Source organism: Haliotis rufescens, unplaced genomic scaffold, assembly GCF_023055435.1.
Source record: "Haliotis rufescens isolate VD_foot unplaced genomic scaffold, xgHalRufe1.0.p SCAF_4, whole genome shotgun sequence".
In the NCBI taxonomy this organism is placed as follows: Eukaryota; Metazoa; Mollusca; class Gastropoda; order Lepetellida; family Haliotidae; genus Haliotis; species Haliotis rufescens.
This window is the reverse complement of record NW_025964112.1, coordinates 6,647,653-6,667,752: the sequence shown is the minus strand read 5'-3', so window position 1 is coordinate 6,667,752 and position 20,100 is coordinate 6,647,653. Positions and strand designations below refer to the sequence as shown.

The window sequence follows — 20,100 nt, the reverse complement described above, 5'->3', positions numbered from 1 at the left end:
GTTTGTCAGCACCATACCCGTGCTCGTGGGTTTCACCGAAGTGGTAAAGGTCTGAGACCTGCATCACTTCGGGCTTTCCTCCCACATTAAGCTGACACGCCGCGATATAACTGTAATACTGTTAAAAGCGGCGTTAAACCCAACTCACTCACTCACTCACTTGCCGAATTAGGCTGGAATTTCGACCGGTGGCTATTACGAGTTCCTTCTATGCCCTCGTATTGACCAATCAGATTACATCGCTCATGTCACTTACATTTGCTTCAAACAAATTGACAGACGATCTGATGGTACACATGTTTTGCAAATCCTGAAGTCATTCGAAGTCTGCATCTATGTTGTTTTACGAACCGGATGTCGAGTTCGTTGCACGATTGTGATTGGACTATGCATAGACTCGTTAATCCAGCCAAAACTACGGAATTTCAGCAAGGTTCGGCAAGGGTGGAATTGGACGTTTACAGTCAGTTAAATCCCTTGCCTCGGGAAGATGGATTCGCCATTATGTTTCTAGGTGTGTCAGCTCGTGGGTTTTACCTGTATCACCCCGGGCTTTACTCCCACGCCAAGCTGACGTGCGTCGGGGGGTCGGGGATCCGGGATCCGGAATTTAAAAAAGGTGGGGGAGGAGGATGGGGTCCGCTTGGATCATTTGTAACCAAATCAAGATGTTATCATGGTAGGCAATGCGTATACACAATGTCATCAGACATAAAAAGGATGGGTTGCCACTCCACAAACACACCCGAAATTCCATTCATGGTGGCGTGAACCCCAACTCACTCGGTCGCTCTTAACATCAAGTGTGAAACAGCTCCATCGGGACCTCTCGTAAAACCTCATCGGACCCCCCCCCCCCCCCTCTCTCTATGATCATCATCAAGCTGATTTTGTCGGGCCGGCGTTATACTTTTCGCCGTTGTAAAATCATAAACACGGGGACGGATATCACGCATCACTGAACTGGCATAACGATATCTGGCTCACGCCGGTTCCATCGAACTATTTTGGGCTAGTTTTAATCTGAAATAAAGTAAATCTTGGAGTGCGTTCAACGACATGTAACGAAACGCCGTCTTCGGAGGCAGCCTTTCTCTAAAATGTATTTTAAGCCCAGCTGAAAGAATACTCGTTGCATGTTGTTTAAACGGATTACATGCGTCAATGACTTCGGGACACAATCCACAATTGGGTGTTTTCTTAACAGTCTTATCGTGCAAGTGTTTGCCTGGAGGGCTGCTTGGCAGTATTCCATGAGCTTAACAACCGCAACAATTAAACACAATGTCAGAAATGTCTATGTCACATTCGTCAATATCAACCAAGGCACAACATTTTCTCCGACACATTTTGCCCGGCAAAACCACCGGCAGCTCACCTGTCCAATCAACGGTTTAGCTGTTTGATTGGCATTCTGACTATTTTCAATTTTGTAAGACGTTGCGTTATAGCGAGAAATACGGTGCATTACGTGTATAGCTGTAATGAATAAAATGAAACGACACCCTTTGAAATTGTATATAGGAAATAGACGCAAATATGTGGAATCCCCGATAAAGAATGTCGATTGTATTTGTACTCCACCAACCGCGTTATGGCGAGGGAGACTGGAATTGACTTCAGGTGGAGCAAGAACGTAGGGTATTTAAAACACAAGTACTTGCGCAACTTAGGTTTAGCAGTCAGGGAAATCGTTCACGGTATTTAGAGCTTTGGAGCAATGATGCAGTTCGCCTGTGATATATCATTACAGCTATATTCCCTACAGTTATGTTAAGGTTATTTCTGGCCGATGTGCTTGCAGTTAGGGGGGCATGAAGAAACTAACTGTTTAAGACCATGTCGACAGTTCGACACACCTTCAGTTTACACGGGCGGCCATCTTGAAACAAAAAGTGATCGTTGTCTATGTTGTTTCTTCAATATCCGTTTTGTGAACGTTGAGACTTTGGCTTATAAGTAGTATTTAAACTCAAGATGACAAATAGATCATCAGATCTTAAAAACTGGATTCTTTTAGTCGTCGATTATTTTGGGAATTCTTCTGAAGATTTAATAGCATTTTAAATCTCACTGTATCTTAAAAAGCATGTCGGAGATGCTTTTGAAAATAACACATGTTGCTTTCCTCAACAGCAACTGTTATTGTTATATATTATTACGCCCATTATTTCACTGGTTAATTAGAGGGGTAATATGACGGCAATTGCATGGTGTATTTCCGAGGCGGAAATCTGTGTCACTGTGCCGCAATCGTTTGTATATATCCGCTTTTCAGTGGGTCAGTAATAGCACCTAGTTACAAAAGAACAACTTGGCCTTCATACAAGATGACAAAACCACGTACGGATATACTCCTATCGGCCCCTGATCCAAAATGGCAGTTCTATTTTTTGAAATGCTCATGTAAATTCTTTTCAATGAGTGATGTCTTAATAGATTACTAAAGAACGACATTTCTCACACATAAAATACGGATGTTGCGGTTTAACGTTGACTAGGCTCTGTCTACAGATGCCATCGGGGGCAGTGAAACTGGATGTCAGCACAACTATAATATGATGCGATATATGGTACAGATTCCTTTTCTTAAAAACAGACGGGTAACTGTAAACAGAAAGGTTTGTACAAGTACGTGTTCATTCTAATTACGTTAGAAGCTCACGTAAAAGATCAAAATAGCCGTATTTAATTAAATGACTAAGCCCCTCAAGGTGGGCTCGGTTCAAAAACAATTACAGTCCTAAAGGTTTAGAATAGGGTATGTCACACGATGTCATTGTTTGTTACACAACTCACAATTATTATCTAGTTCAGTTTGGCTTTAAGTGGCTACCGTTTTTGACAGTGTTTCAAGTTCACACACGGTACATATTACTTTGTCTAGACCTTGACTGGGGACTTGATTAGACCTATCCAACCTAACTGTCTCGCAAATTTTGCAAATATTTATCAAAATGAATAAGAACGGAAGAGAACGTATAATATATATGTAGAAATAATTACTTACATGCCCTACGAGTTACATGCCCTGGGTTCACACGCCTGAGATGGCATATACTGGTAACATTCCATTCCAAGACACGCAAGATTCTGAGGAACTCGGTCAAACATAATTATCTGAGAACGCATTTCCGAACCAGGAACACCGATTCAGATTACACTTCCAAATTTGAAAATAATAGTACGAAAATATATTCACAGACGAAACAGTCTTTCAATAAATCCACCCCTTGCCCCTGTCTGCGGGAGAAACTCACGTGCAGAGCTGATCATGATGAATCAGGAGACGGCCTGTATCAACAGGAAAAGACACGGGCTGAAAATCACTTAACACGCCGTGGCAATAACCATTTTCCCTCCCCAAAATCTAACGCTGTCATGTTCCTTTATACCAGCGTTCCTTCACAAGGGGTTGTTTGTTAGGGTATGGCAATAAGTCACACTGAAGATCGGCTGGAGCATTTCCACTTAATTAGCTAGAATATACCCACTTGTGAAGTGTTCTTAAAGCCTTAGTTCTACACAGTGACCAGTAAAATCCCTGGGTGGCATGGAGGTACGCATATAATATTGCTATAGTCTGTGCATGAAAGGAATTGCCAGTCGGCCGTGAAAATGAATTCGACGTGACCTGAGGTATTTCATATGGCCCGAAGACGTCAATGCTTGGATTACAATAGTACGTGAGTTTTGAGTGAGAAGGGTTTCTCGGCATGGATTAAATTAATGCGATGAGATCAACACATTAAGCGTTAGGATTACTATAATATACGTTTTGGATGTTAGAACGGGGAAAAGGGTGGCCATTGCTTAACGTTAATGTGTTTAAGTGTACAGGTACCCGGGGTAGATATAGCCGGGTATGATCCGATAGCTCAAGGCGTTAGGGAGGGTAGGAGGGTATCATTAGTCATTGACACCGTGAGAAAGACCACAAAAGTGACATTTCGAACGAGACTGAATATTATTTCTTATGCGTAATTGAATGCTATTACCAGTAATTACTTGTAAATCACTCAAACATATTTGCACTCTTGTGAACAGTTGAAAGTTACATAATATCGATACCCAGAACATATATATTTTATGTAAGTACGATATTTACACAGAATGAATTAAAGTGATTATCCATGTATCAACATCAAGTTGGAAATGTGTTATATAGTTATACATTATACATAGAGACAAATACTTACACCGACACATTTTTCACAGTTAAAATTTAAATCAATGCATGCTGTGCCAAGTGGCGGAAGAGAGATAGCACATACCGTACAACAGTGGTTTTTCCTTATACTTGAAGAATGTTAAGTTATCCTGTTACTGCGAGAATGTCAGTGTTGATATGGGGCCAGCGTGCCCTCTCACACAGATAGTTATACTAATTTCCTTACAAAAACAATGTCCTTTAATTGGACGATTTTAATTGGACACTTTACGGTTCATAGACACATGACACACAGTTCTCAAGTGGTGATGCCCCAGGTTGTTGTGTACTTGACGAGTCGGGCTGCCAACAGAAGTCTGTTAATTGTGAGTAATTAAAGAAACTTAAATGCTGATGTTGTTTTAGCAAGTGCTTAAATGGAAGCTCTCGTTGTCTAAGCTAATTAAACTAAGACGTCATTAGAAGCTTGGTTTTCATGCGCATTGAGCCATTAATTAAATACAGTTAGACGCCTCTTAACACTTTAAGAGTTACCAAGCGTGTTCGCCGTGAACGAGACAAGGTCTCTTTCATGGATAAGTGGTTGTTTGTGTTGTGTAGTAAGAGTGTCTTAATTAGAAGAATGATCAAGATGTACAAAACACGGATGGAAAGCTGCTGACCTGGCAGCGCTCGTAAATGCCCAACATTAGAAGTAAGTGAGTGAGTTGGGTTTAACGCTGCTTTTAACGGTATTCCAGTTATATCACAACGTGTCAGCTTAATGTGGGAGGAAAGCCCGAAGTGATGTAGGTCTCAGACGTTTACACTTCGGTGAAACCCACGAGCACGGGTATGGTGCTGGCAAACCTAGAAACATAACCGGGATTCGAACCGACAATCATAGGTTCCTGGCGTGCCCAAGGGACGCAACTCTGCACAGCGAATCGCGGCGCCTTGGACGACTGGGCTGCCCGTGCCCCCACAACGGTAAAAGGAACTATACTGAAACGTCGCATTATAACAGAATAAAGAACTTGTCATCCATAAATGATCTTGTCTTAATGTTACTTACCAACATCTCAATATGCCAGTCAAACAGCTCAAAAGAAAGATTGCAAAGTTCTTACTGTTCCTGTTTTGTAATTGATTGGAGCAAATTCTATTAATTAAAGAAGTTAATATTGAGATGTTGGATACTATACAACTGCCGTCGTATATTGGTCAATCCAAACCATTCAGATGAGCGCAATATCCCCAAATCGTCATGATTAAAAACACTGATTATAGGTTAGTTTAGACGCTTTATATATATCAAGATAATCAGCATTATTCCATCTAAATGACGGCGGTCTGTAAATAATGGAGTCTGGACAATTCAGTGATTGATATCATGAGCATCGATCCACGTAATTGGGATACGACGACATGCTTCAACCAAATCAGCGAGCCGGACCTTCGATGCCGGTAGTCGCCTCTTACGACAAGCATAGTTCCCTCTTACGTCAAGCATAGTTCCCTCTTACGTCAAGCATAGTCCCTACTTACCACAAGCATAGTTCCCTCTTACGTCAAGCATAGTTCCCTCTTACGTCAAGCATAGTCCCCTCTTACGTCAAGCATAGTTCCCTCTTACGTCAAGCATAGTTCCCTCTTACGACAAGCATAGTTCCCTCTTACGTCAAGCATAGTTCCCTCTTACGTCAAGCATAGTCCCCTCTTACGTCAAGCATAGTTCCCTCTTACGACAAGCATAGTTCCCTCTTACGTCAAGCATAGTTCCCTCTTACGTCAAGCATAGTTCCCTCTTACGTCAAGCATAGTTCCCTCTTACGACAAGCATAGTTCCCTCTTACGACAAGCATAGTCCCTACTTACCACAAGCATAGTCCCCTCTTACGACAAGCATAGTTCCCTCTTACGACAAGCATAGTTCCCTCTTACCACAAGCATAGTCGCCTGTTACGACAAGTGTGGGTAGCTGGTAAGAAGTTGAACCCAGTCTTTCATTCCGTAAAACACAGCACGGGACACACATATACCATAATGATGATTTCCAAATGATTTATTGACATAAATTCCACTTTGTGAAGCGCCGACATGAAAAAAACTTGTCATAAATAAGATCACAGTTACTCCCACCCTTAGGAACACAGCCCGCACACAAAAAGATATAAATTTGAGAAAAACAATGTGTTTTAAAAAATCCAGTTTCCATATTGAACAATGTCCGGTATTCGAAGTGTATCTACCACGCTCTGGTACACATTACCGTTTTGTGTATACCCAATTGTGCAATAGTGTTCTGCATGGATACGCTATCATCTCATTAACAGTAAATGTTCTAGCAGACAGGCGGAGACTGGGGAGCTGGTGCCACGGTGGCAACGCGGCATGGGAATTTAATTTTATGGAAGAAAGTTGTTGGCAATGCCATTAAAATTCAACAGGAAACATCACCGGTAAGCTTTGAGATCCGACAAAGTGGGAACCACACGTGCGATTATTACCATATGTAGATTGCATTACGTCTGAGAAAGGAGATTGTGTCTGGTTTGGATTATAGCGTGTTCATTAAGTTGGGACCGCCTCCGTGGTCTAGTGGGAGAGCGTCCACACGGAGAGCTGAAGGTTCGGGGTTCCATCCCCGGCCGCGTCATAGCAAAGGACGTTAAACGATGGTACTTGTTGTTGCCTTGTCTGGCGCTCGGCATTAAGGGGCTAAAACAAGGGGTGGCCGGCTCGGAGTGAATATATTGTGTCCGAGTGGAGTATTCTGGTTAATCTGCGGCATGGTATCTCAGTGGGCTAGCACTATAAAGCTGGCATTAGTTCGCACTAGTACAAGCAGCTCCCCCCCCCCCCCCCCCCCCCCCCCACACACACACACACACACACACACGTGCATGCACGTCGCTATATAAGTGCAAAAATCCCATTGCACCTCACCTCACCTCGTTAAGTTGGGTGACACTGGTTTCAAAATTGTTCATTGGAGTCTTTTAATGTGTGTATGTATTCGTTGTTGCTAAGGTATTTAATTAACTTTAGTTCATTATATGAGTGATTTGGGTTTAACACCACATTAAACAGTATTCCAGTTATATCACGGTGTGTCAGCTTGATGAGGATGGAAAGTCCAAAGTGACGCAGGCTTCAGCCGCTTACCAATTTGCGGAAACCCACGCGCACGGGTCTGGTACTGACAAACCTAGAAACATAATCGGGTCGAACCGGGATTCGAACCAACAATGATTTCTGGCGTGTTCAAGGGACGCAACTCCACAGAGCGACCACCCATGTCCCGTTCCATATTTGAAGACACAGAACATATACAGTATTATGTGAAAGTTAATGTCAGAGTTAAGTTTGTATATGAGAATGTGAGAAGACAATTTAGTGAGTGAGTGAGTGAGTGAGTATGGTTTTACGCCGCTTTTAGCAATATTCCAGCAATATCACGGCGGGGGACACCAGAAATGGGCTTCACACATTGTACCCATGTCGGGAATCGAACCCGGGTCTTCAGCGTGACGAGCGAACGCTTTAACCACTAGGCTACCCGACCGCCCCAGAAGACAATTGAGAGAATGTAAGCACAGAATTGACAGGATCAGAGACAAGGAGAAGAATTAGAGACAGAGGAAAAAACAGAGGCAAACTGAATATATACTGGAAACAATTAGAAACGCACTGCTAAAACATAAATATTTGGCTGTACATATTTGCATTTAAAAGGACACCACGACGGAATTAATTGCCTAAAGATCACTAATAATTATCTTTTGATTAATTAAAGAGTTCAAATGAAAACAAATGCAGAAATGTTTATGGTTGCAGTAGTATTTTATCTTTTTATGTCAATAGGGATTTTTGTTATTTTGAGACCTCGTTAAAGTAGGCATTATATGTGAACCGAAGGACACCTTTTCTTTAAATTCAAGTTAAACGCCAAACACATTGTGTTTTTCGTACATTAATGGTTTTATCATCCAAATTCGTGTTTTCCCTGAAGGAGGAGTTACACAAGTATTTTGAATTTACAACATTGTTTTTCAGAATATCCAACATTTTCAGGATTAACTTTGTAAATTTGTTATATTCTTTAATTTTTTCTGGAACATATTATTACTCCTTCTTCCCCAGAAGCATCCAGTGATCGTCCCCTTACGACTATACCAGAACCCACGGAGTACAAGACGCAGACAATGTCTGCTAACTCCATCTTTCCTTCAGATGTTGTTGGGGTATTACAGCAGACACATGACCTCGCTGAGCTGTGCAGTGAAAACAAAGCTGTTTTTCGTCAAAAAATCCCTTTTTAACATCGAAAATGAAACAGAAAGCATCATTTACAACCGAATGGTTTGAGATGCCCCTTCAGCTATGCTAATCAACGGCCTCCGCCAGTTGCTAAGTCTATTTCAAAGATTTTCCCTTCTCAACTTGTAACTCAAATTTCAAAATAAAAACATTTAGATTTCAAATTAGGGCTTGGCGTGTTAGAACTGGTATTCCAATAACCTGCCGTGTTTTTACAGCAGCTAAGGCTTCACATTGGCGAGGAGGAGCATATTTTGAAAAAAAAGAAAGGTTAGACTTAACTGGGTCACGACAGCGAAAAGGAAATGTCAGCATAACATTTTTTTTCAAAGGAAACATAAGAAGTGAAAGCTACTTTGAACGTGCCAATTTTTTAAAACGGTTTGCCATGGTCGCAATGTGTTCCATAACGAACGTTGCAATCATAAAACATGATCTTAGTGATTAAGTTTCTGAAGAATTATCATCAGAACCCACCGTTATAGGGGGAGGTGGGTTGTGGTGGGGTGCGGGATTGGTTTATTTTGTTAGAGATGGGATGTTTCTAAGGCTGATTCCTCAAAACACAACTTTGTGTCTGAAAGGAGTTGCCGTTTTAATTCAATTTACAAATATTCACAATACGTTTTTAACACATTCAGCATGTCCAAAGTACATTTTATAATTTTTTATAAAAGCTAAGGACAAATTATATTTTCCTGTAGGTTTTGGAATACATTATTTGTACGGCACAAAACAACATTCACACACTGGAATGTTGCTGAATGAAGCTTACAACAACATTCACACACTCGCCGGCGCTGCAGCAATATGACATTATCTACGGTAATACCATAAACAGTAAATAAATGCGACAAAACCCTTGCCATTCTCATAAGAAATCTCTGCCAAAAGAAGTGAAGTTATATTACGGTAAAGGGGGCACGGGTGGCCCAGTCGTCTAAGGCGCCGCGATTCGCTGTGCAGAGTTGCGTCCCTTGGGCACGCCAGGAACCTATGATTGTGGGTTCGAATCCCGGTTCGCCCCGATTATGTTTCTAGGTTTGTCAGCACCATACCCGTGCTCCTGGGTTTCACCGAAGTGGTAAACGTCTGAGACCTGCATCACTTCGGGCTTTCCTCCCACATTAAGCCGACACTACGTGGTATAACTGGAATACTGTTAAAAGCGGCGTTAAACCAAACTCACTCACTCACTCACTATATTACGGTAAACATAATGCCGTAAACAATGAAAACCCAAAGCCATAATCAATTTTGATATGTCTTCTCAATACCATCAACCAAAGACCTTATCTGCTTATTTATGCCATACTCCTGTTGTGATTCTTTGACTGGCAAGTTACCATAATACATGTACAGTAAACTACGGTTATAACGAACACGCTTATAACGAACTGACGGATATAACGAACTTACTTTTTGGTCCCGACTATTTGCTGTAGTTATGCTGTATATTTGCTTATAACGAACTACGGTTATAACGAACTAAAATTAGTAGTCCCTTTGAGTTCGTTATAACCGAATCAGACTCACTCATTTTACTAGACCTTCTTTAACAGACAAATATTGGCTCCTTTGAGATGGCTATACTACGGGTAGCGGGCATTAACGTCCTCTCTGCAGGATACCGTGAACTGACGTTTTAGCGTTATTTATTTGTTTCAAACCATAATGTCGACGTCATGCTATTACTGCAGCTGATTCTGAGCCAGGAATCCCTAGCTATGCTGAATGTGCATTTTAACAAATAAACCCCGGACGCAATTATAGATCATTATTCAAAATTATAGAGCAAATATTTGTCAACTATACTCAGTCAGTGAGTATGGTTTTACGCCGCCTTTAGCAATATTCCAGCAATATCACAGCGGGGGACACATGAAATGGGCTTCACACATTGTACCCATGTCGGGAATCGAACCCGGGTCTTCGGCGTGACGAGCGACCGCTTTAACCACTAGGCTACCCCACCGCCCCTGTCAACTATAACATAGTTTAATTCGGAGAAATCATTCGATTGATTAGTTGAATGCACAACAGGTTGTCATGATTTCGCCATTACGTTTGATGTTCATCACCACACTCAGCAATATTCCAGGTATACTCGTGGTGAACCAGAGATTGATACGACGGGGAATGCATAGCGCCTTTGGGGTACGAAGACATCCAATCAACCAAGTCATGTGACAACCCGATCCAAGGTCGCCACTTTCGACAAAGATTGGTTGTTGGGGACCAATTCTGAGCCGGTCACCTACGCGGATTCAGATGCTTAAATACTAATCATATGAGAGACGAGATCTCATGTCACAACTAATGTAAGTTTAAGGAAGTGATATGATTAAATATCTGGTGTACTTACAAGGAGCTTTACTTCACTGTTATCAGTGGGAATTTCTGTGTTCGTATACATGATAATTTGCACGCTAAGCACCAAACATCCTGAAATTAAACATAACATTTTCTCCATCTAAAGGCATTTGTAAATGTATTTTGAACGAGATCTATTATTTTACAATCAAGATTTTCGTCTGAAGCAAAATACAAAATCCCATATGCCAAATTTTGATTCTCTCTAACGTCTGGCACTATTACGCCATTTCCGCTCAATGACACGCGGCAATGAGTGTCTGGTTACGCAACTCCATACAGGGCACTTAGGGCTCGCTTCAGGTTTAGTAGGCCATACGTCGGCGACGTGTGCCGTGATTATGTACATATGGAGGACATATTGACTGCAAGGAGCTCATCCTGTGGTTCCAACAAAAACACATGGACATCAGATGTAAAGTTTAGTGTGCTTTATGTGTGTGATGAAGAGTTTTCACAATACCATCAAGCCCGCGAACATGTCATGTTTCACACGTGTCCATGGCGTGGGAAATGCACGTGGTATCGGAAATAGTGTGTCTCAAGTACCGTGCTTTCATATTTTTATTATTCTTTCAATGAAAGTTAATTATCGTTGAGAGGAATAAAATTGTTTTTTTTCAGTGTTTCTCTTGGAAAAATATAATTTATGATATTTAAAAAAAATCACAGGCCTCCAGTAATTATTACAAACGTTTGTTGTTTAACGACGCACTCGGCAACGTTCAAACTGTATTATTTCCGGCCTGTAATTAATCGAGTTTGGACCAGACAATCCAGTGATCGATTTGGTGAGCCGCGATCGCCGGCATCTTTCCCGGAACCCCCATGGGGGTCATTATAATGGTGGATCCGATGATACAGAGATAACGGAAACGCGTCATCGGAGACTTGATGCATCGCCATATATATTGTGTGCTACGTTACGGATATCCACGGAGAGATCAGGATCTACTCCAAAACGTAAAAATGTTATTTGCTTGTAATACTACTACTGTTTTATGATATTTGCAAGAGTCTTCAAGCGAACGTGTGAGATTCGTAAATTATGTAAAATATGTATTGGTTGAATCTAAAGTCATGTCCAAAGTGTTGAGGATTCATGTGTGTGATGACCGCTGACCCACACAGTGACCGGTGAAGAGCCGCCGTAAAAGGCGACTATGCTTGTCGTAAAAGGCGACTATGCTTGTCGTAAGAGGGGACTATGCTTGTCGTAAGAGGGGACTATGCTTGTCGTAAGAGGGGACTATGCTTGTCGTAAGAGGGGACTATGCTTGTCGTAAGAGGGGACTAAGCTTGTCGTAAGAGGGGACTATGCTTGTCGTAAGAGGGGACTATGCTTGGCGTAAGAGGGGACTATGCTTGTCGTAAGAGGGGACTATGCTTGTCGTAAGAGGGGACTCACGGGTGGTCAGGCTCCCTGACTTGGTTGATGGATGTTATCGTATCCCAATTTCGTGGATCGATGGTTACGATGTCAATCACTGGATTGTCTGGTCCAGACTCGATTATTTACAGACCGCCGTCATATATCTGGAATATTGCAAACAAACCAACAAAACCTACCCAGTGTTAATGTTATACAAAGCGTTCACAGTATGGTTTATGAAATCACTTCAAGCTGACACCCCTTGATAGCACTGACACACTGTCCAAAAGCGGCGTTGAACCCAAATCACTCCCTATGCAGGCCCTATAAACTATATAATCTGTCATGACGAGAGATTAACAGTTAATGGTAGCACGTGGTAGATTAACTAAAGTTATATGAAAAAAATCGGGTGCTATTTAACATCTATTGAGTAGTATATGATCCAGTGACTTTCTTTTTTAATGTTTACCACACCCACATTAATCTCCGAAATAATAAATAGTGATGCCGAAGTAGAAATGTTCATTCAAACCGACAATGCTTCCACCCTCTCATCGAGAGCTGATGATATGAATAGAACTATTATATACTAGGACGGTTGTTGAGACGTTCCGCTGAACCATGCAAGCAGGTGGCAGCTGATATACCACTAATGGCCCATTCACGTCTATCAGCTGTAACGTAGACACTGCCTGATATTGAGGCCCTCCCACTCCCCAGCTATTGTCCAGCGATGGGTTACTGGGTGGGGTAAAGTCATTTCTTTTAGCTATGTCATGACTGTCTGTTTGTTCGAGGTATAAAGCCATCAATTCAACAGAGTAACGTCAGCCACAGACGAGATAGGAGTTTGACAAAACATAACTTTGTAACGTTATATGTTTAAGTACAAATCATCTTTTTTTACATGAATACATCATAAACCCATATTAAGTGGACTTCACAATTCACATATTCCAATCCTCGGCAATAGTCGTAGTTTCCGTTTTCGGGTTTTGTCCGGAATGCAACTGCTCGCGAATGATCGGTTACCATTTGCACTACATGGGCACATCAGCAAAACAGCGAAGGGATGCGCCGAATGTGTTAAGATAAGTAAATTAAAGAAATATATACACATATACAACTTATATTACGATGACTACAAGGTCAAGGGTCGGGATATTTAACACGAGGTACTGGAAACCCAACTTTATGGGAAATTGGATGCACATAACATTCTTGAAAATAATACCATATACCTGACCTTTCACTTTTTGTTGCCTGCTCGTGATTCTAAACATGTCATAATTGTTAAAACACTTGTTTAATATGCAGAATTTGCGCTAATATTACATAGTTATATGTTTTTCAGAATGGTGGAATGGTTCAAGTTCGTGTTGTGCTCTCTCCACCTGATCGTGTGTGTTGTCATTCAGTCTCTGAAACTGTTTTAACGACTTTTTGGTAAAATTCAATGTGTTTTTTGTAATAAAAAAAGAGCCTGACACGTTTTCATTTTCAAAGCTGAAAACTAAAGAAATCTAGACTTGCTAAGGTTGTTAACATGTTAGGGAATAGATTTGTTGAAAGGGTCTGTAGGAGAGACTAGTGGATGTGTGTATGAGAGACTAGTGGTTGTGTGTAGGAGAGACTAGTGGTTGTGTGTAGGAGAGACTAGTGTTTGTGTGTAGCAGATACTAGTGGTTGTGTGTAGGAGAGACTAGTGTTTGTGTGTAGGAGAGACTAGTGAATGTGTGTAGGAGAGACTAGTGGTTGTGTGTAGGAGAGGCTAGTGGTTGTGTGTAGGAGAGACTAGTGGATGTGTGTAGGAGAGACTAGTGGATGTGTGTAGGAGAGACTAGTGGATGTGTGTAGGAGAGACTAGTGGTTGTGTGTAGGAGAGACTAGTGGATGTGTGTAGGAGAGACTAGTGGATGTGTGTAGGGGAGACTAGTGGTTGTGTGTAGGAGAGACTAGTGTTTGTGTGTAGGAGAGACTAGTGGTTGTGTGTATGAGAGACTAGTGGATGTGTGTAGGAGAGACTAGTGGATGTGTGTAGGAGAGACTAGTGGATGTGTGTAGGAGAGACTAGCGGATGTGTGTAGGAGAGACTAGTGGATGTGTGTAGGAGAGACTAGGAGAAATGTGAAGGTCGGTATGAGACAAGTTTATGTGTGAGGGTCTGTAGGAGAGACTAGTGGATGTGTGAGGGTCTGTAGGAGAGACTAGTGGATGTGTGAAGGTCTATATAAGAGAGTAGTAAATGAGAGAGTGAGAAATGAAGAGTGGAGATACCATTATAGTAAAACGTAGTATGAACGCACACCATTTCAAAAGCTAGTTACAGAGCGACCGAACGTATCAGTGTGCGTGCGTGCGTGCGTGCTTGCGTGCGTGCGTGCGTGCGTGCGTGCGTGCGTGCGTGCGTGTGTGTGTGTTTGACATTTGTTTATAACTGATACTGGCACTCTTTGTTCTCGTCTAAGTTGCACAGATTCTGTACAAATACCGAGCATCTTCATGTGTCCCGGAGCACAGTGCCACACGTGCCGGACTAGCGATAAACGGGGCATCTGCGTGTTAATGTGCAGCGATGTCTGCACATACTGTAAAATCGAGAGGTTTAAACTACACTCACCTTAGAAACATTACCTGGAATTACACGTAAGCATGGTTTCAAAAACTGAAACTGTAATAAGCTAGGTAGTCCTGCACCATGACTGTGGAATATATTTATTTTATGAATAAAAAACACAATCTAGAAGCGTTTAAAAAAGTAAGTCCAGCCAGCTCTAGCTAGCTCAATTCCACAGCATAGGGAAATGATGTTTTTAGAGCCAAGAAGGATATTGTGTAATATAAGATTTCATAGACTAAATGTTAGTCTTTTAGCTAGGTATCAAGACGCTTTATCAAAGGGGCTTGACACAGATAATTTATGAGGTTACCCCTGTACAACAGAGCTGCCACGAACTGGGCGTGTGATTTAAGAAGCTGCCACAGTGATTTCGTCTGACGGAGTGGATTGGTGCTCGCACTTTCAATCACTGGTTTACCTAGCAGCTATGATGTTATGTCCGATTCACACAACCACTACATAATGTAAAGCTAAATATTAGGTTAGTTGATAGGGTTCAGACTTTTTTTTTCAAAGGAATACATATAACCATATATGTTAGGATAACGACTGCGTTTTCTGGACCTAATGGGGGCGGTCGGGTAGCCCAGTGGTTAAAGCGTTCGCTCGTCACGCCGAAGACCCGGGTCCGATTCCCGACATTGTGTGAAGCCCATTTCTGGTGTTCCCGCCGTGATATTGCTGGAATATTGCTAAAAGCGGCGTAAAACCATACACACTCACTCTGGACCTAACGCGATAAACTATACATGTGGGGATAATTAACAGGTGTTTGACGTTTTCTTCACTAAACTTCACATAACTGTACATGTTAGAGCAATGAACACTTGTTTGGCGGAGTTTTGGCATGCTAAACACACTAGCTTATCTGCACGTCTCAATAAACCACAGCAACGACAACAACGATATCAGCTTGATGATGATTCACTGGAGACTTACCTGTAATCAAGGCGTGGCTTTTTTACCTGTTGAACGCCGGGTTGGCAGATGACGTTATGCCGTTAGCTTGTATATTTGATATCACAAAATGTAAAAAGAGGTATATTAAACAAGTAGGCAAAGGTATCCATTGAACGATCCTTTGACGAATAAGTTGAGTGTAGGTATTGCGTAACAGGAACACAGACCTCTTCAATGTTTACTAAAATTTCGTTTTGCGATATGCGGTCAATCACGATGTCTTACTTCAGGTCTTCAAGTTCTGATCTTTCGCTATGACTCGAAGACTATATTTAAAGGGTGACCAGGCTCCACAGTCCTCTGAGAACAGCTGCACAAATCTTGGACCATAATCAGAGGGAATAGTGGATTTTAACCATCGATCATCAGTTTCTGACACACCCAAGGGACGCAACTCTGCACAGCGAATTGCAGCGCCTGAGGCGATTAGGCCACTCGAGTTTAGTGCTCCTATGCTTGTCCCAAACGGTATGTGTTTGAACAACTGGCTATGAAAAGTTGCTAATTTTGTCATCTATCACCCCAATGCCTACAATTACATGCATAAAGAGACTGAATCAAATGCTTCCTATTGTACGTGTTACTATATCTGAGTCTATAAATAAATATATGACTACATTGTAAGTTATAGGGGTTTGTGTGTTGCTGGCTACACACACCAGGCGCACTGTGACCGGGACCTCTGATTTACAGGCGACCTTCAACGTTTCCAAGAAAGCCGACTTCCCGAAGACACACGCCACATTGTAATGTACACAGTCTAATACGAAACTGATCCATGACGTGAGCAAAAAAGTCCAGTAAAATCGTGTAACAAAACACTCACTGTGTTGCATCATGTTGAGTCATATGAAGAAATATTTTCCTGTCACAGAAACAGTGGGTCACTACTGTGACACGCGACTGTATTTCTACTGTTCAGTTTCATGCGTTCATGTTTCTGAGAGTGCCAATAAGCCCCCAAATATAACGCCAACTGCTACAGCAGCTACTGAACCACCCGATCCAACTTTAAATGTTGCTGCTACTACAGGTAAAGTTACTACCAAACCTCCCGATCCAACTTTAATTGTTGCTGCTACTACAGGTAACGTTGCTACTAAAAATCCCAATTCAATTTGAATTGTTGCTGATACTACAGGTAAAGTTGCTACTAAACCACCCGATCCAACTTTAATTGTTGCTGTTACTACAGGTAAAGTTGCTACTAAACCCCCCAATCCAATTTGAATTGTTGCTGATACTACAGGTGAAGTTGCTACTAAAGCACCCGATCCAACTTTAATTGTTGCTGCTACTACAGGTAAAGTTGCTACTAAACCTCCCGATCCAACTTTAATTGTTGCTGCTACTACAGGTAAAGTTGCTACTAAACCACTTGATCCAACTTTAATTGTTGCTGCTACTACTGGTAAAGTTGCTACTAAACCTCCCGATCCAATTTGAATTGTTGCTGCTACTACAGGTAAAGTTGCTACTAAACCACCCGATCCAACTTTAATTGTTGCTGCTACTACAGGTAAAGTTGCTACTAAACCTCCCGATCCAACTTTAATTGTTGCTGCTACTACAGGTAAAGTTGCTACTAAACCACTTGATCCAACTTTAATTGTTGCTGTTACTACTGGTAAAGTTGCTACTAAACCCCCCAATCCAATTTGAATTGTTGCTGATACTACAGGTAAAGTTGCTACTAAAGCACCCGATCCAACTTTAATTGTTGCTGCTACTACAGCTAAAGTTGCTACTAAAACCCCGACCCATTTTCAATTATTGCTGCTACCATAACACCCACGTACCTGCGGCTGACACTCTCACCCCGATCCATCTTCAGCTGCTGCTGCTATTATTACACAACTAACTTTTCACTCTCATCCCAACTCCATCTTCAACTGCTGCTGCTGCTACTATCACACCACCTAACTCCCCCGTGGCTCTCTGTGACGCTATGACCCTAACAGCCCCCACAGAACACGGCTTTATGAAATAATGTTTGTACTTAAGGCCAACATATCTTGACACCTGACGTAGGAAACAAACTGACAGTGACTCACTGTTCCTCCCATCGGGAACTAATGACAACGATATGTTCCATTAACAGGAAACCTACTGAACCATGAAATTAGGTGGTAGCTAGTGTTCTGAAGAAGGTACATTCACTTCTGTGGGTCACAATGGTTAAATAACGACCGATGTTAAGGCTATCATGTCGACCAGTACATCTTCCTAGTGGTACGTTAAAGATGAATGGTGGGAGGGTTCGGTTTTAGAATTTGTGTCACGACAGTCTGTTTGCTCGGAAAAAAGCATTGAAAATAAACGTAACCTGGGCAAGACATATGACGCTTTCAAGATTCTCGAGACAGACAATGCTAAACTGGTGTCAATGAGGGGTTGCTTGATGGGAGTGAGTGAGTTTGATTTAAAGCTACTTTGACCTGTATTCCAGTTATATCAGGGCGGGACAACTACATGCCCGGATAAAGACCGGATTGATGCAGGTCTTAGACATTTACCACATTGGTGCAACCCACAAACAAGGGTGTGGTGGTGTCAAACCTGGAGTCATTATGGAGAATCTGGGATTCGAACCTGAATTTATCGGATCCTGACACGGCCATTTATGAAGTAAACATTTCTGAAATGTTAAATTTGTTTCAAATAAAACCTAAATCCCCAAATAACAACTCAAACGATCACATATCACAATGTGTGACACAACCGGCGAACAGGCAAAAGCGACGCTTTTTGTGTGATAAAACCCCCAGAAATTTGGACGGTAAAGCGAATATTTACACGGAGCGTGTCGGGCCCACGAGGGTGGTATGCCAAAAAATCCCGAATCAGTCTCATCTACACGACCTCATTTTGTCAGTCAGCTCCTATTTCCGTGAAGGGACATAGCTGTGCCAACATATGGTGTGATGACGTGATATAATACAATACCACATTTTTCTTTAGTTTTTAGCCTCAAACGGCCGCATTTGGCCTTTGATCTTCGTGTACCAGCTGACCTTAAGTGACCGGACACTGAAATAGGGGCATCGACAACAAGAAATGAAACCCGTTTCTTATGCACCGTGGCACTTTACAAGGAGTGGGAGATAAGTGCCATCATCATATCATGACCTACTTATCATCATAATGACCCTCCTCCCTTGATGATTTCATTAGTCATATATCACCGTAAGTTCTAACATGTGTACACACGCTAGTCAGTGACGGTTTAAAGCAGCGTTTAAGTGTGGACTAGTAACGGTTTAAAGCAGCGTTTAAATGTGGAACAGAAACGGTTTAAAGCAGCGTTTAAATGTGGAACAGAAACGGTTTAAACCAGCGTTTTAATGTGGCCCAGTAACGGTTTAAACCAAATCATGACTGTGGAATTATTGGGGTGGTGGTGTTGGTGGTGGTCGGGCCGGTGGTCGAGACGGTGGTGTTGATGGTGGTGTGGGTGGTGTGGGTGGTAATGTGGATGGTGGTGTGGGTGGTGGTGGGGCTAGAGTCGGGTTGGTTGTTGGGGTGGAGTATGAGGGGTTGGTGATGTGGTCGATGGTGTGGGTGGTGTGGATGGTGGTGTGGACGGTGGTGTGGCTGGTGGTCGTGGCGGTGGTCGAGACGGTGGTGTTGTTGGTGGTGTGGGTGGTGCTGGGGCTAGAGTAGGGTTGGTTGTTGGGGTGGAGCAAGAGGGGTTGGTGATGTGGTCGATGGTGTGGACGGCGGTGTGGGTGGTGGTGGGGCTAGTGTAGGGCTGGTCGCTTGGGTGGAGCAAGAGGGGTTGGTGATGTGGTCGATGGTGTGGACGGTGGTGTGGGTTTTAGTATGGACGGCGGTTTGGGTGGTGGTGGGGCTAGTGTAGGGCTGGTTGCTGGGATGGAGCAAGAGGGGTTGGTGATGTGGTCGATGGTGTGGACGGCGGTGTGGGTGGTGGTGGGGCTAGTGTAGGGCTGGTCGCTGGGGTGGAGCAAGAGGGGTTGGTGATGTGGTCGAGACGGTGGTGTTGTTGGTGGTGTGGGTGGTGCTGGGGCTAGTGTAGGGCTGGTTGCTGGGGTGGAGCAAGAGGGGTTGGTGATGTGGTCGATGGTGTGGACGGCGGTGTGGGTGGTGGTGGGGCTAGTGTAGGGCTGGTCGCTGGGGTGGAGCAAGAGGGGTTGGTGATGTGGTCGATGGTGTGGACGGTGGTGTGGGTTTTAGTATGGACGGCGGTGTGGGTGGTGGTGGGGCTAGTGTAGGGCTGGTTGCTGGGATGGAGCAAGAGGGGTTGGTGATGTGGTCGATGGTGTGGACGGCGGTGTGGGT

At 42.8% G+C, this 20,100-nt stretch overlaps 2 protein-coding genes across 3 annotated transcripts in view; both read right to left on the bottom strand.

Moving 5' to 3' along the window:
- Positions 1-20,100, bottom strand: part of LOC124143044 (carbohydrate sulfotransferase 11-like) — an 86,248-nt gene that overhangs the window by 25,422 nt on the left and 40,726 nt on the right. The window contains exon 1 of one of the 2 annotated variants that reach the window (XM_046511841.2): positions 15,781-15,925. The exons of the other annotated variant lie outside the window; for it this stretch is intronic. The gene's annotated coding sequence lies outside the window, so the exon portion shown is untranslated. Of the gene's footprint in view, positions 1-15,780; positions 15,926-20,100 lie in introns of those variants that run through there. 2 annotated transcript variants of the gene reach the window in all.
- The window catches only part of LOC125372429 (extensin-like), a 68,486-nt gene continuing 67,927 nt past the window's right edge, over positions 19,542-20,100 (bottom strand). Inside the window, exon 2 of the mRNA XM_048382458.1 lies at positions 19,542-19,932. Coding sequence (XP_048238415.1) covers positions 19,542-19,932 — 391 coding nt within the window. The remainder of the gene's footprint in view (positions 19,933-20,100) is intronic.